The sequence below is a fragment of the Eublepharis macularius genome, chromosome 3 (genome assembly GCF_028583425.1).
Source record: "Eublepharis macularius isolate TG4126 chromosome 3, MPM_Emac_v1.0, whole genome shotgun sequence".
Lineage (NCBI taxonomy): Eukaryota > Metazoa > Chordata > Lepidosauria > Squamata > Eublepharidae > Eublepharis > Eublepharis macularius.
In genome coordinates this window covers 96,195,072-96,206,778 of record NC_072792.1, presented here as the reverse complement: position 1 = coordinate 96,206,778, position 11,707 = coordinate 96,195,072, and the positions used below count along the sequence as shown (strand labels likewise).

Genomic DNA, 11,707 nt, shown 5'->3' with positions numbered 1-11,707 from the left:
CAACACCCTCCACGCACAGATGACAATCCATGCAGAAAGTTAACCTGCACATTACTGCCACCATCTGGAGTTAAACCACAACAAGATACTGGTTTCCATATAGGAAAAATCTATTTGGTAATCACTGTTCCTCATGTCAGAACTCACAAGTTGATAATTTGCTTTTTACCGACGAGGCCTTCAAAGGCTGGGTCTTACAACTTCGATGAAATTTGATATCTGAAGGTAGATAACTGAGCTATTCAGGGTTCCAAGACTTAAAAATTCTTTGTCATTGACATGTCCATAATGCTGCATGAGAAAGTATACATACTGTGGGATGGTTCCAAGAAGCTATGGAGAGTTGAGTTGAATAGAGGGTGGAGGAAGATATGGCAACACTCCAAAGTACTGAAAGATAAAGGCACACAAGCTTGAAAGGTGAAAAGCTAAATGGATCTCCTAATACTGCATTTTGATTTGAGTGATTATAGCATTGACATAAATACTGAAATGTTTGCCAACAGCAGCAAGAAGAGATGCTAGTAATTTCACAGTTATAGGGAAAAGTACCTTTACATTGCTTACAGATGATAATCAGCATGCTGGTCAAGGACTGATGCCACAAAAACCAGATGCCATGAATCACGGCTGTGGGAATGTAAAGTAGACAAGAGGTACAGTGCAGCTTCTAAGTGGCAAAAGAAATCCTTCACCTGCAGCTGGTGCATATGCCATCATGAAAATAGGTTGACTCTCAAGAACAAGAAATATATATTTTTAAAGTAACATGATGTCCTTACCATTTTACACTCAAGTTGTGAGATGGATGCATACACACACACACACACAGGGGACCCATGAGGATTCATGTGGAGAGAATTTTCTTTCCCACTAACTCTTGCTCTTCCTCTGTTACCTGCCTCCCAGCAATTCCTGCAACCTACTCCCTTTCCTTCTCTCCTTCCTACCTACCTAACTTTCATTTTATTTTTCTCCTTCCTTGCAGTGTCTTCCCCTCACTTACTCACCCACCTCCCTCTGTTCCTCTCCTCCAACTGCAGCTTTCCCTTTTAACCTTTTTGATCCTCTTCTCTATAGCTTTGCCCTCCCTCCTTCCTATAGTTTAATTTTTTCCGTCTCTTCTCCCTCTCCCACACTGACCCTGAGACTTGGAAAAGTTGGTTGTGGGTTGTCTAGCTACCCCAAGAATGGCCACTGGGATCTCACAACAGTCTCACCTTAAAGGAACAGACATTGCTGCTACTATGATTTTAGGTTTTTCTAAACCCCAATGTGTTTTTGTTAACATTCATATTTTTCTGCAACCTGGGTCTTTCTCCAGGCTTGCAGAAAGATCTCCCCTGTCTGTTCTTGTCCCCATTGTGTGAATATTTTGATCTGTATTCTATGGCTCAGTTCAGAAGTAGATACAATGATAAATATATACAGGTATCATTTCAAGGGGAAACACACAGGAACGCAGTTCCAGCAGTTCCCCAAAGAGGTCACATCACATGTCAGGTGGCCTCACCCACCTGACTCTCAGCCATTTTGGGCCTGTTTTGGCCTGGATTGGGACTGAAACAGCATGGATCAGGCCTCTGATGGGTGGTGGATCACTCTCCTGCTCATCAGCGGCCCGATCCTGACCATTTTGGGCCCCTTTTCAGCCATTTTCAGCCCCTTTTTGCCATTTTGGGCCCAATTTTGGCCCTGAATGGCCAGGATTGGGTCCAAAACAGCCAGAATAGGTTATGTCAGGGGTGTGGCATATGCAAATCAGTTATACTAATGACACACTTCTGGTGATGGCAAGAGGCATGGCATATGCTAATGAGTTACACTAATGAGTTATGCTAATGAATTCCTCCAGCTCTTTTTCTACGAAATGACCCCAGAATATAGACTCATTGGGTAGCGCCTTCCCTCGGCTCCTCTCTCTTCCAACTCCTTTCTCACACACTTTCTCATTTTCCTCTATCCCTTCCCAGCCTTCTCTCTCACGCCATTTTCCAGTCTCACTTTTCCCATCCCTTTCTCCCCACCCACCATGTTTATCATAATATCAAAATATCATAATCGTGATATTTTGCATGATATCTGTTGGCAAACTGGGATTGTAACCCCCCCTCCTCCTTGTCATTTTTTATTTTTCTGCATCTGTCCCCATCTGTACATGGGCCCATTGTATGGATTCTTTAATCTACATTCTGAAGCGATGTTCAGAATTAGATATATAGATTATATATTTTTGCAGCTATATTTATATATAAAATACAATCACATAAATGCCCACTGGGAGGTGTTATTCTTGGGTAATATAGGATTACTTGAACAGTTTAGAAAAGCAGTGATCTTCTTCTGTGACAACATAATGTACAAGACTTGTCTCTATTACATGCACTTCCAGAAGATCAAAAAGCACTCCTATGTTATACATACTCTTCTGTACAGAAATTTCAATTCAGCCATGTGATATCAGACAGAGATGAAAAACTACACATTGATGCAAGGTAATACTGAAACCTATCTACACTGAAACAGCCATGGATTAAATGTATTCTACTTTTAAATAAATATTGAAGTGTGATTAGAAGGCTTTCACGGGGCAAAAATATCCCAGACAGTATCATCATATTACCTCTATGTTTCTGACTTTGATTCATTAAGCCATGTATATCAATGGGATTTCCATTTTAATATGTGTGCAAAGAAAAAAAACTACACCAGCATTTATACAGTAGTCTTTATTTAGCTATAATCTCAGGAGATTTTCTAGCTGATCCAGATATCTTTTGAAAGGATAACTTGAACATTTTACTCTACTTTGTTCCTCTTCAAAAATCCAGGACCTCCAAAGAACATAAGAAGTAAGATTTACAACACAGAAACAAAATATACTTCTCCGTTCCAGGGAGCAAATGTAAAGTGCCAGCATGCTCTTAGAACAATATGCTTCCTAACAGTATGCACCAAATGAAAACAAATCTTGGTAAGTTATGTAAGTGACAAATATGGAGGAGTGGGATTGGATTTCTTTTCATAAGCATATGTCTGTTCATATCATTTACTAACTGCATTTCTTAAGATATATATTAGCCAAATTCTGCCACCACCACCACCACCCACCCACCCACCCATCTTTCCATATCGTTCCACAAGTATTTATAATGGATAAGCAGGTTTAATATGTGCTGGTGTGCAGATAGTTAGTGAATTTCAAAACTGGACGAGGTTTATGTTATATTATACAATTACTGTCAAACTGAACCACCAGGCCTTGTCTAGCATTTTTGAAAATCAATGCAATAATTTGTAATGCAAAAAGGAATATCCGTTATTAACTTCTGATTAGTCCTCATCTGTACTTTCATGTATACTTAATCATTGTGGGTGCTTGGAATACCGAAGCTTCTCAGTCACATCTAATGCTGCATCCACCCTGATTAGATACTACACTGTTATTGCTCTATAGCAAACATTTGCAAGTAAATTGTCCAATTGCAAATGATGAACAACAATAACACAACATCCAGTGGTGTTTGGATGCTGTCTTACTGTTGAAACACCAAAAACATACTGACCTGAGCACTGCTGAGTAAATAAGGCGATTGAATATCTGAACAATGTAAAGACAAAGGCCACACCTTTAGTCGCTGCAAATTAAGTTTCCCAGGAGGAGATGTGAGACTAGATCACTACATAGTATGTGTATTTATTTTATCAGATGTGCCAATATAACAGAGAGAGGTGTGAGCTGCAGCTCTGCTAGCTATGCAAATTGTTTTGGGCACTACACTATGGTATTACTAATATTCATATAAAAAGTCTAGTTATTGCGGATAAATGAAAAGTCTACACAGATCTATAGAAAAGATAGTAAAAATGACAAAGGGTCTGTGATGGAACCAGCATGAAAATGTCAGGATTGCCAAACGCTGTATCCAGCAAGAGGCAAATAAAGGCTTGAGACTGCAGCGGGAAGGGAGATGATTGACAGGTCCCTTCCGCCTTCTGTGGCTAGCCAGAGAGAGAATGGCAGCTGGTGTTAGAATGATGAGCTGGCAGTTGGTGCTAACAGAATGAGAGGTTGACAGTTGGAGCAAACTGAAGAGTCAGAATTGGAGTCTGGCCTCCAACCAGAGAGGGTCAGTCAGCGAGTCCTCTGTGTCAATAAGAAAGGGAAAAGTGTACACTTACAATAAAACAAAGTTTATGAAGCATGTTTAGTCCTTGTACTAAAGTGGGACAGTCAGTGCTAAATTTTACTGAGACAAAAGAAATCTGGGAACTTGTAGTTAGCCTAGGAAGTGGGTAGAAAAGGAGTCTCCCCTTTGATCAAAGGAGTAGGGTTATAGCTTGGATATAAGTATAACTCCTGACCAGTATCTGGAGAGGGTTTTAACTCAGAGGACTACCCTGAGGTCTGCAGTAAAAGGGAGGGAGTGATGTGGGTGCATAAATTGAAGCACCTAATCTGACAAGAGTTGAAAAGGGAGTAACTGTACTGCAAAGAGATCAAGTCTCTCTCACCTAAGTCAGCCAACATAATATACTCAACCAGACCAAGTGTTTTGTGCCTCACACGAGTGAAGCAATCTGTGTAAAAACCACCTACTTACTGAAGCTTTTACGTACTTGAATCAGAGGAGGAACACATTTTGTGTGGTCTTGTGTATATCAGAAGAGCCATCTAACCCATATCAATAGACACAATGGCCATTTCCTCACGGCTTACCTTATTCTGCAAAATAGCGAAATCTCACGCAAAATCTCATGAGAAGATTCTGTTATCGCGTCTTCTCATGTGATAACAGCATCTTCTCGTGAGATTTCGCACGAGATTTCGCTATTTTGCAGAATAAGGTAAGCCGTGTGGAAACGGCCAGTGTGTTGAGGCCCAGGTACAGAGAGCATCTGAGAACGGCAGGAATGTCCAACTTCACAGAAGTTAGAGATATGATTCAAGGATGGGTGTGCTGCAATAAAATCCTATTCCATCAAGGGTTAATATAACAACTGTTCAGTTCTGCCAGCAAGACGCACCTGGGCTGAGATGTTCTTGCTTCCAGTTATCAAGGCCATTCAGCCAAGAGAGCAGCACTAATTAATTTCAGAGTTGGGAGGGGGGAGAAATGAGCAATGACATGATAAGTCTGGAAGCTTCTCAGAACCTGGGCATCCCATTGGTTAGCACCAGTCAGGAGGCAGAGCAACCAAAAATCTATAATTGGCCTCAGGTCCCATCTTTTTTATACAGTAGACTAATAAGATTACCCCATAGGTAATCTCAATTGCCATAGGTAGCCTCAATCCATTCCACCTGCACTTACCAGGGTCTGCATGAGCTTAATAACAGAGGCCACAGTGGCCCTATAGTCTCTCAGAAATGTATAATTGTACATATTCACCAAGTGAGTCATTGAAACAATGTGCTAGAAATCATTCAGAAGGCTTTGACTCAGGAAAAAATTTCAGTTTCATTTCCTAAATCACAGTACTACAGAGAGGGGCTTATTCTCCTAGTTTTGTATCATAATGCTGTTGAGGTGAACAGAACAGATTCATGGTGTAGAAACATGAGCAATATTCATGTGGTCTGCCTCTCTGCTGTGGTCTTGGTCTGCTGTTTATCTGAAACATGTATGACCTGCCTGCCCTACCCCCTCCGATTGCTAAAGAGGTATATAGTTTTAATATTTTTGCTGCTGTTGGATATGGTTTTATGGTTTTAATTGAGTTTTATACTTCATATTGTATTATTAATTTTATACTGTATTAATTGTTATTGTAGTCTAACAATGTTGTTACTCACTCTGAGCCTGTTCGCAGGGAGGGCAGGTTAGAAATTAAATTAAATTAAATTTTGAAAGAAAAATATGAAGTTAATGCTCCAGTACATCTGATATTGAAAGCAGCAATAAAAATATTTGATACTAAGAAAATTATCGTTAAGGTTAACAAGTGCACAGTCATCTTTGGAAACCCTTTTCTGGTGTTTTGAATCACATTGTTTGCCTGCCAAAAGCCAATAGACGTTCAAACCTATGGGAACCACCTACAGCAAACTTGAATACAATGAAAGTTCCATAAGTGACTGTTGATATTTGCACAGGTATTCTTTCTTAGCCACCTGTGCTGAGTTTACAAAATGGGTGTGTGACTCTTATATCTTTTATGTTACCAGCTTGCGTTGCTGAGATACTGTATCTCAGGCCCCACCAGTGAAAATAAGGCTAATTGTTTTCTCCCGTCCTCAATCAGATGATGCATTTGAGTGACACTAATGAACTTTGTCTGTTTAAGCTCTTTTATGTGGCTTGTCATAGTCTGCCTTTGGAAACCCACAGCAATGTAGTGTGGTCTGGAGGATTTTTTTTTTTTAAGATTTAGACAAATGTTAAAGAACTGATCCAAACAGACAAGCACAGTTGTGGTCAGTTCTCATGCTCTCTTGGTGGCAATGCTATATTTTTCATCTATGCACCAGTACATTATTTGCTCAAGTTTCAGTTTTGGAAAGAACTGAAAATCAACATTTATATTTCTCTTCCAACCTTTCTGTATCCATAATAGTATGAATGGTACACCATGATACATTTTAATATCCTAGTCTTCAGCAATTTATGCAGAGTGATTTTTTTCCTCCTCCAAGATCCTGTCCAGACTAGTTGTGTAGTATGCAATTGCCATGGTTTGATCACTCTTTTTTTAAAGTCCCAACAATGCCTTGACCAGTTCATAGAAATATAGAAATATATAAACATAAGAGTTGGAAGGTATCCCAAGGATCATCTAGTCCAACACTGCACAATGCAGGAAATTCACAGCTATCTGCACCCCCCCCCGACTCCAGCAGAGGAAGGCAAAAAACCTCCAGAATCTCTGGCCAATCTGGCCTGTAGGAAAATTTCTTCCTGACCCCAAAGTGGTGATCAGCATTACTCTGGGCATATAAGAAAGGGTCATGAGAGCCTAGCACCAGCTCATTGCTTCATGCACTCTTCTTCTGATCTGTGTACATTCATATTAAGTCAGAGAATCATTATAGCTGTCAGGTGACCATCTAGCCTCTTCTTAAATACCTCCAAGGAAGGTGAGCCCACCACCTTCCAAGAAAGCCTGTTCCACTAAGGAACTGCTCTGTCAGGAAGTTCTTCCTAATGTTTAGCTGACAACGCCTTTTCTTTAATTTTAACCTGTTATTTCTGGTCCAACCCTCTGGGGCAACAGAAAATAACTGCACTCCATCCTCTATGTGACAGCCCTTCAAATATTTGAAGAGAGCTATATTATTACCTCTCATTCACTTCCTTTACAGGTAAAACATACCCAGCTCCTTCAACCTTTCCTCATAAGACTTGGTCTCCAGACCCCTCATTATCTTTGTTGCCGTCCTTTGGACACGGTCCAGCTTGTCAACATCCTTCTTAAACTGCGGTGCCCAAAACTGAACTAAGTGAGATCTAATCAGAGCAGAGTAAAGTACTGCTTTGTGTGATCTGGACACTATACTTCAGTTGATACAGCCTAAAATCAAATTTACCATTTTAGCAACAGTATCACACTGCTGTCTCATGTTCAGTGTATGATCTACTAAGACCCCTAGATCCTTTTCACATGTACTACTGCCAGGGGTCATTTTGAGGGGGAACGCGCAGGAACGCAGTTCCAGCAGTTCCCCAAAGAGGTCACATGTCAGGTGGCCCCACCCACCTGACTTTCAGCCATTTTGGGCCCGTTTCAGCCTGGATTGGGGCCAAAATGGCCCAGATTGGTCCTCTGACGAGTGGTGGATCACTCTCCCACTCAGCAGCAGCCTGATCCTGACCATTTTGGGCCCCTTTTCGGACATTTTCTGACCCCTTTTGCCATTTTGGGCCCAATTTCGGCCCTGAATGGCCAGGATTGGGTCCAAAACAGCCAGGATAGGCGATGTCAGGAGGTGTGACATATGCAAATCTGTTATCCTAATGACACACTTTCAGTGATGGCCCACCTGGTGGGGAGGGCGGACTAAAAATCTAATCTAATAAATAAATAAATATGCTAATGAGTTATGCTAATGAGTCCCTCCAGCTCTTTTTCTACGAAATGACACCTGACTACTGCCAAGACAAGTCTCCCCCATCCTATAAGTATGCATTTGATTTTTTCCTACCTAAATGCAGAACTTTAAATTTATGTCTGTTGAAATTCAGTTTGTTAGCTTTAGCTCAGTTTTCCAGCCTGTCAAGATCACCTTGAATCTTCTTTGTCTTCTACCGTGTTTGCAGCCCCTCCCAATTTACTATCATCTGCAAATTTAATGAGTATCCCCTCTACTCCTTCATCAAAGTCATTTATAAAGATGTTGAACAACACAGGGCCCGGGACAGATCCCTGAGCCACTCCACTGTCACTCCTCTCCAAGATGAGGAACTATTTAGGAGCACTCTTTGGGTGTGATCTGTCAACCCATCACAAATCCACCTAACAATAACTCATTGCAGTCCCTTATTTTCTGTGTTGATGTTTCATGTATTTGCAGACCTGTTTTGTGATATTTTTTTAATACTTCAAAATGCAGTCATATCTGAAGATTCAATGAGAACTACTTTCTCTTTTAAGTTTCATCCTTTTCCTTCCAAGTGTATTAAGTACTTCCTGAACTTCGCAGGTTGACCATTTCTTGCTGGCACTCATGAATAAATAAATAATAGTCACTGGTGATTTAGGCTTGCTACAGATTTTAAAAGCTGATAATTAACCATTTATTCATGAGTACCACTAAGAACAGAAAGTAATTAATCTAAAAACAAAGATGAAAATACAGAGAAAGCAAGACCTTTGTTGAAGGAGATTTGCTTGCAAGTAGAAATATAGTAGGCGTTTGCCCTTGAGGGCTCACTTTACTCACTTTAAAGCTTATATATTGCCATATATTTAAAGAGAATACAGCACTATATTAAGTGCTGCATTCTGATTCTAGATAATTGCTGAAGGCTAGTAATTTAATAATGCAAAATAATGCTCACATGGATAGTCCCTAAGTTAACTATATGGGCAGGTTGCGTACAGTCAAACAAAATATTCATTGGCTGTTGTGGGTTTTCTGGGCTGTATTGCCGTGGTCTTGGCATTGTAGTTCCTGACGTTTCGCCAGCAGCTGTGGCTGGCATCTTCAGAGGTGTAGCACCAAAAGGCGAAACGTCAGGAACTACAATGCCAAGACCACGGCAATACAGCCCGGAAAACCCACAACAGCCATCGTTCTCCGGCCGTGAAAGCCTTCGACAATACATCAAAATATTCATTGTCAGATCTGTTCATTGCCAGATTATAAAATAAGTTCGCAAGTACAGATATCTACAGACACTTCATACATTACATGCAGTGGCATCATTGCATGGCATGCAGTGTTGGAGCCCTTATTTTGCCACACAGAAGAAGTGAGCTAAGCTGAATTAGGATTTATCCCTGGTAAGAGTCTTAGTTTGCTGCTAACCATAAAGTGGTCCAGGTCAAACAAAGCTTCACTTACACTGATATAGTTGTTGGATAAAAACAGAGACACAGAACAGTTCTGTCTCTTGCAGCCTGCCCATTTCCTTGTTTATGTTCCCTATCCTCCAAGTACATTCTTCTGCTTAAGACTCAAAACTACACTTTCAATGGAATTCTGTGATTCTTTCATCTTTTTTCTTTTTTTAGTAAACCCAAAGCAGCCTAAGACAGAAGAGAGGGCAGAGAGACTGCTTAACCTTTTCCCCTTTGTGGTCTTCTACAGCTCAAAACTCATCTTCACCAAGCTGCTTTTTCATTTAGACAGGGAAACGAAACAGGATTGTAGGTAGTAGCTACCCACATCTCTCCCAAGGATAAAAAAGAAGTTGGCAGAATTGATTTTGCCTTAGGAAATTACTGGAAGGAAAAGAATCAAGCTGCCTCTCTTCAGCTACCTTTGTGCCCCATACAGCCTGACCTGCTACTTTGGATAAGAAGTGGGGAGAAACAATCAAACTCCATATAACCTGTAGTTTGAGCCTGCAAGAAATGTTATCCAGTTCTCATGACACAATAGGGCAGGGCTTGTTTGCTTTGGAAGGTGCTTTGCATCTTAGTAGAAGTCTGAAATAACTAACCAGAAAGCTGTTCTCAGGAAAAGGTGTGGATTTCAAAACATTCGGCAGTAGGACAATTGCCAGAGGACATATGAATGAATTCTACTGATGCTGAAAACATATGTACTAAAATGTTTATTTATGGGGAAAGAATGAAGGTATACCTGGATTCCTCCTGTGGGTCAGGTCTTTGTGATAATGTAATCTAGCTGACAGATTAAAGCACTGGCACTCAACATTGCTACTGTGGGTGGGTGCCCTGGCCTGGAGTCTTTACTCACTATAAAGCTTATCTAAAACATTTTATTACAATTGTAAAAGCTAAGTTTTTCAGCTATTTTCATCAAAAGCAAAGCACTATTTGTGATTCACACTTCTCTGCCTGGACTGATCTGCAGGAATGACAGGATCTAGTTGATTAATACAGCTGTATCCAGGCACAATTCACCTTCTACTTTGGAGGTGTTACTCTTTCATATGAAGAACATGTTCTTGGTATCTTCTAGTATGAGCTGGAATGTACCATGGCAGAGTGAACTAGAAACTTAAGGGCTCACTCAAATGTGGTAAACAGCAGTTCTCACCATGTGAAGGCACAAACTGACTTATAAGAAGCCCTTTCTCTGTCGTCCCTGAGCAAGAATCTCCCTCCAGGCACCTAAACAGGGAAATTATATAACTCCTTTTTTTTTCATTTTTCCTTCTAAGCCAATCAGTGACTAATGTGGATATATTTGGTGCAACAGACCTTAGGATTAGAGATGGACACGATCCAAAAAAATTTAACGAGCCAGTGGATCGTGGTTCGGCACCAGCACCAATCCCAAATTAACGATCCATACCGATCATCTCCCGTTCCCGAACCATGGATCATGGATCGTGGGTGGCAAAGCGGGGCACGCTGGTATTCCCAGCTATGTGGGAAGGTGGGTTGTGGCGGCGGCCGACTCTCTCAGTCTCTCTCTCTCTCTCCAAAGGCTAGCAAGTAGCAAGCAAGAGCTCTGTCCCACTCCACTGCTCGCAGAAAGTGAAACCCAGCCTTGGAGACCACGGCTATTTATAAGCATGGGTCCCATTCAGCAACACAGGAGGTCTGTGTTTGGCTGTCAGAGCTGCCTATCAGGGTTTGCAGGGATGAGATTGGAGTGCCCATGGCTACAGAACACCCCCTTCCCCCTCTCTCCCCTGGGTGTCTTCTCCCAACTTGTGACTGCTTTGCTGCTCTGTGGTTGGAAGGAAGCCCTGCTGATCAAGGAAAGCTGGGCTTCCATTCGGGTTTCCAGGGTGACAGAAGGAGGGCAAACAGAGCTCACACATTCCCCTGGCTCTGCTGCCAGGGGAATAGATTGCTGGTGCCTGAGTGTCTGGATCCCTGAATTGAGCCCGAACGCTACGATCCAGGCCTCTCCTGACTGCTGGATCATTGGCCGTGGACGATCACGATCCGCTGGGTCACGATCGCGCGATCGTCATTATCGTGGGGTTTTTTTGTTCATAATGCGGATCGTGCCCATTTCTACTTAGGATAGTAATTTTGTGGCATTAGTAGCAAGGCCACTATTCCCCATATGTCTGAAGAAAGGAGCTCTGACTCTCCAAAGCTTACACCCTAAAAATCTTGT

At 41.5% G+C, this 11,707-nt stretch overlaps 1 protein-coding gene across 1 annotated transcript in view; it reads right to left on the bottom strand.

Annotated features, from left to right (window-relative positions):
• Positions 1-312: 312 nt before the first annotated feature.
• The window catches only part of SETD4 (SET domain containing 4), a 57,683-nt gene continuing 46,288 nt past the window's right edge, over positions 313-11,707 (bottom strand). Inside the window, exon 12 of the mRNA XM_054974810.1 lies at positions 313-390. Within this exon, the coding sequence (XP_054830785.1) occupies positions 334-390 (57 nt within the window). The 3' untranslated portion in view covers positions 313-333. The remainder of the gene's footprint in view (positions 391-11,707) is intronic.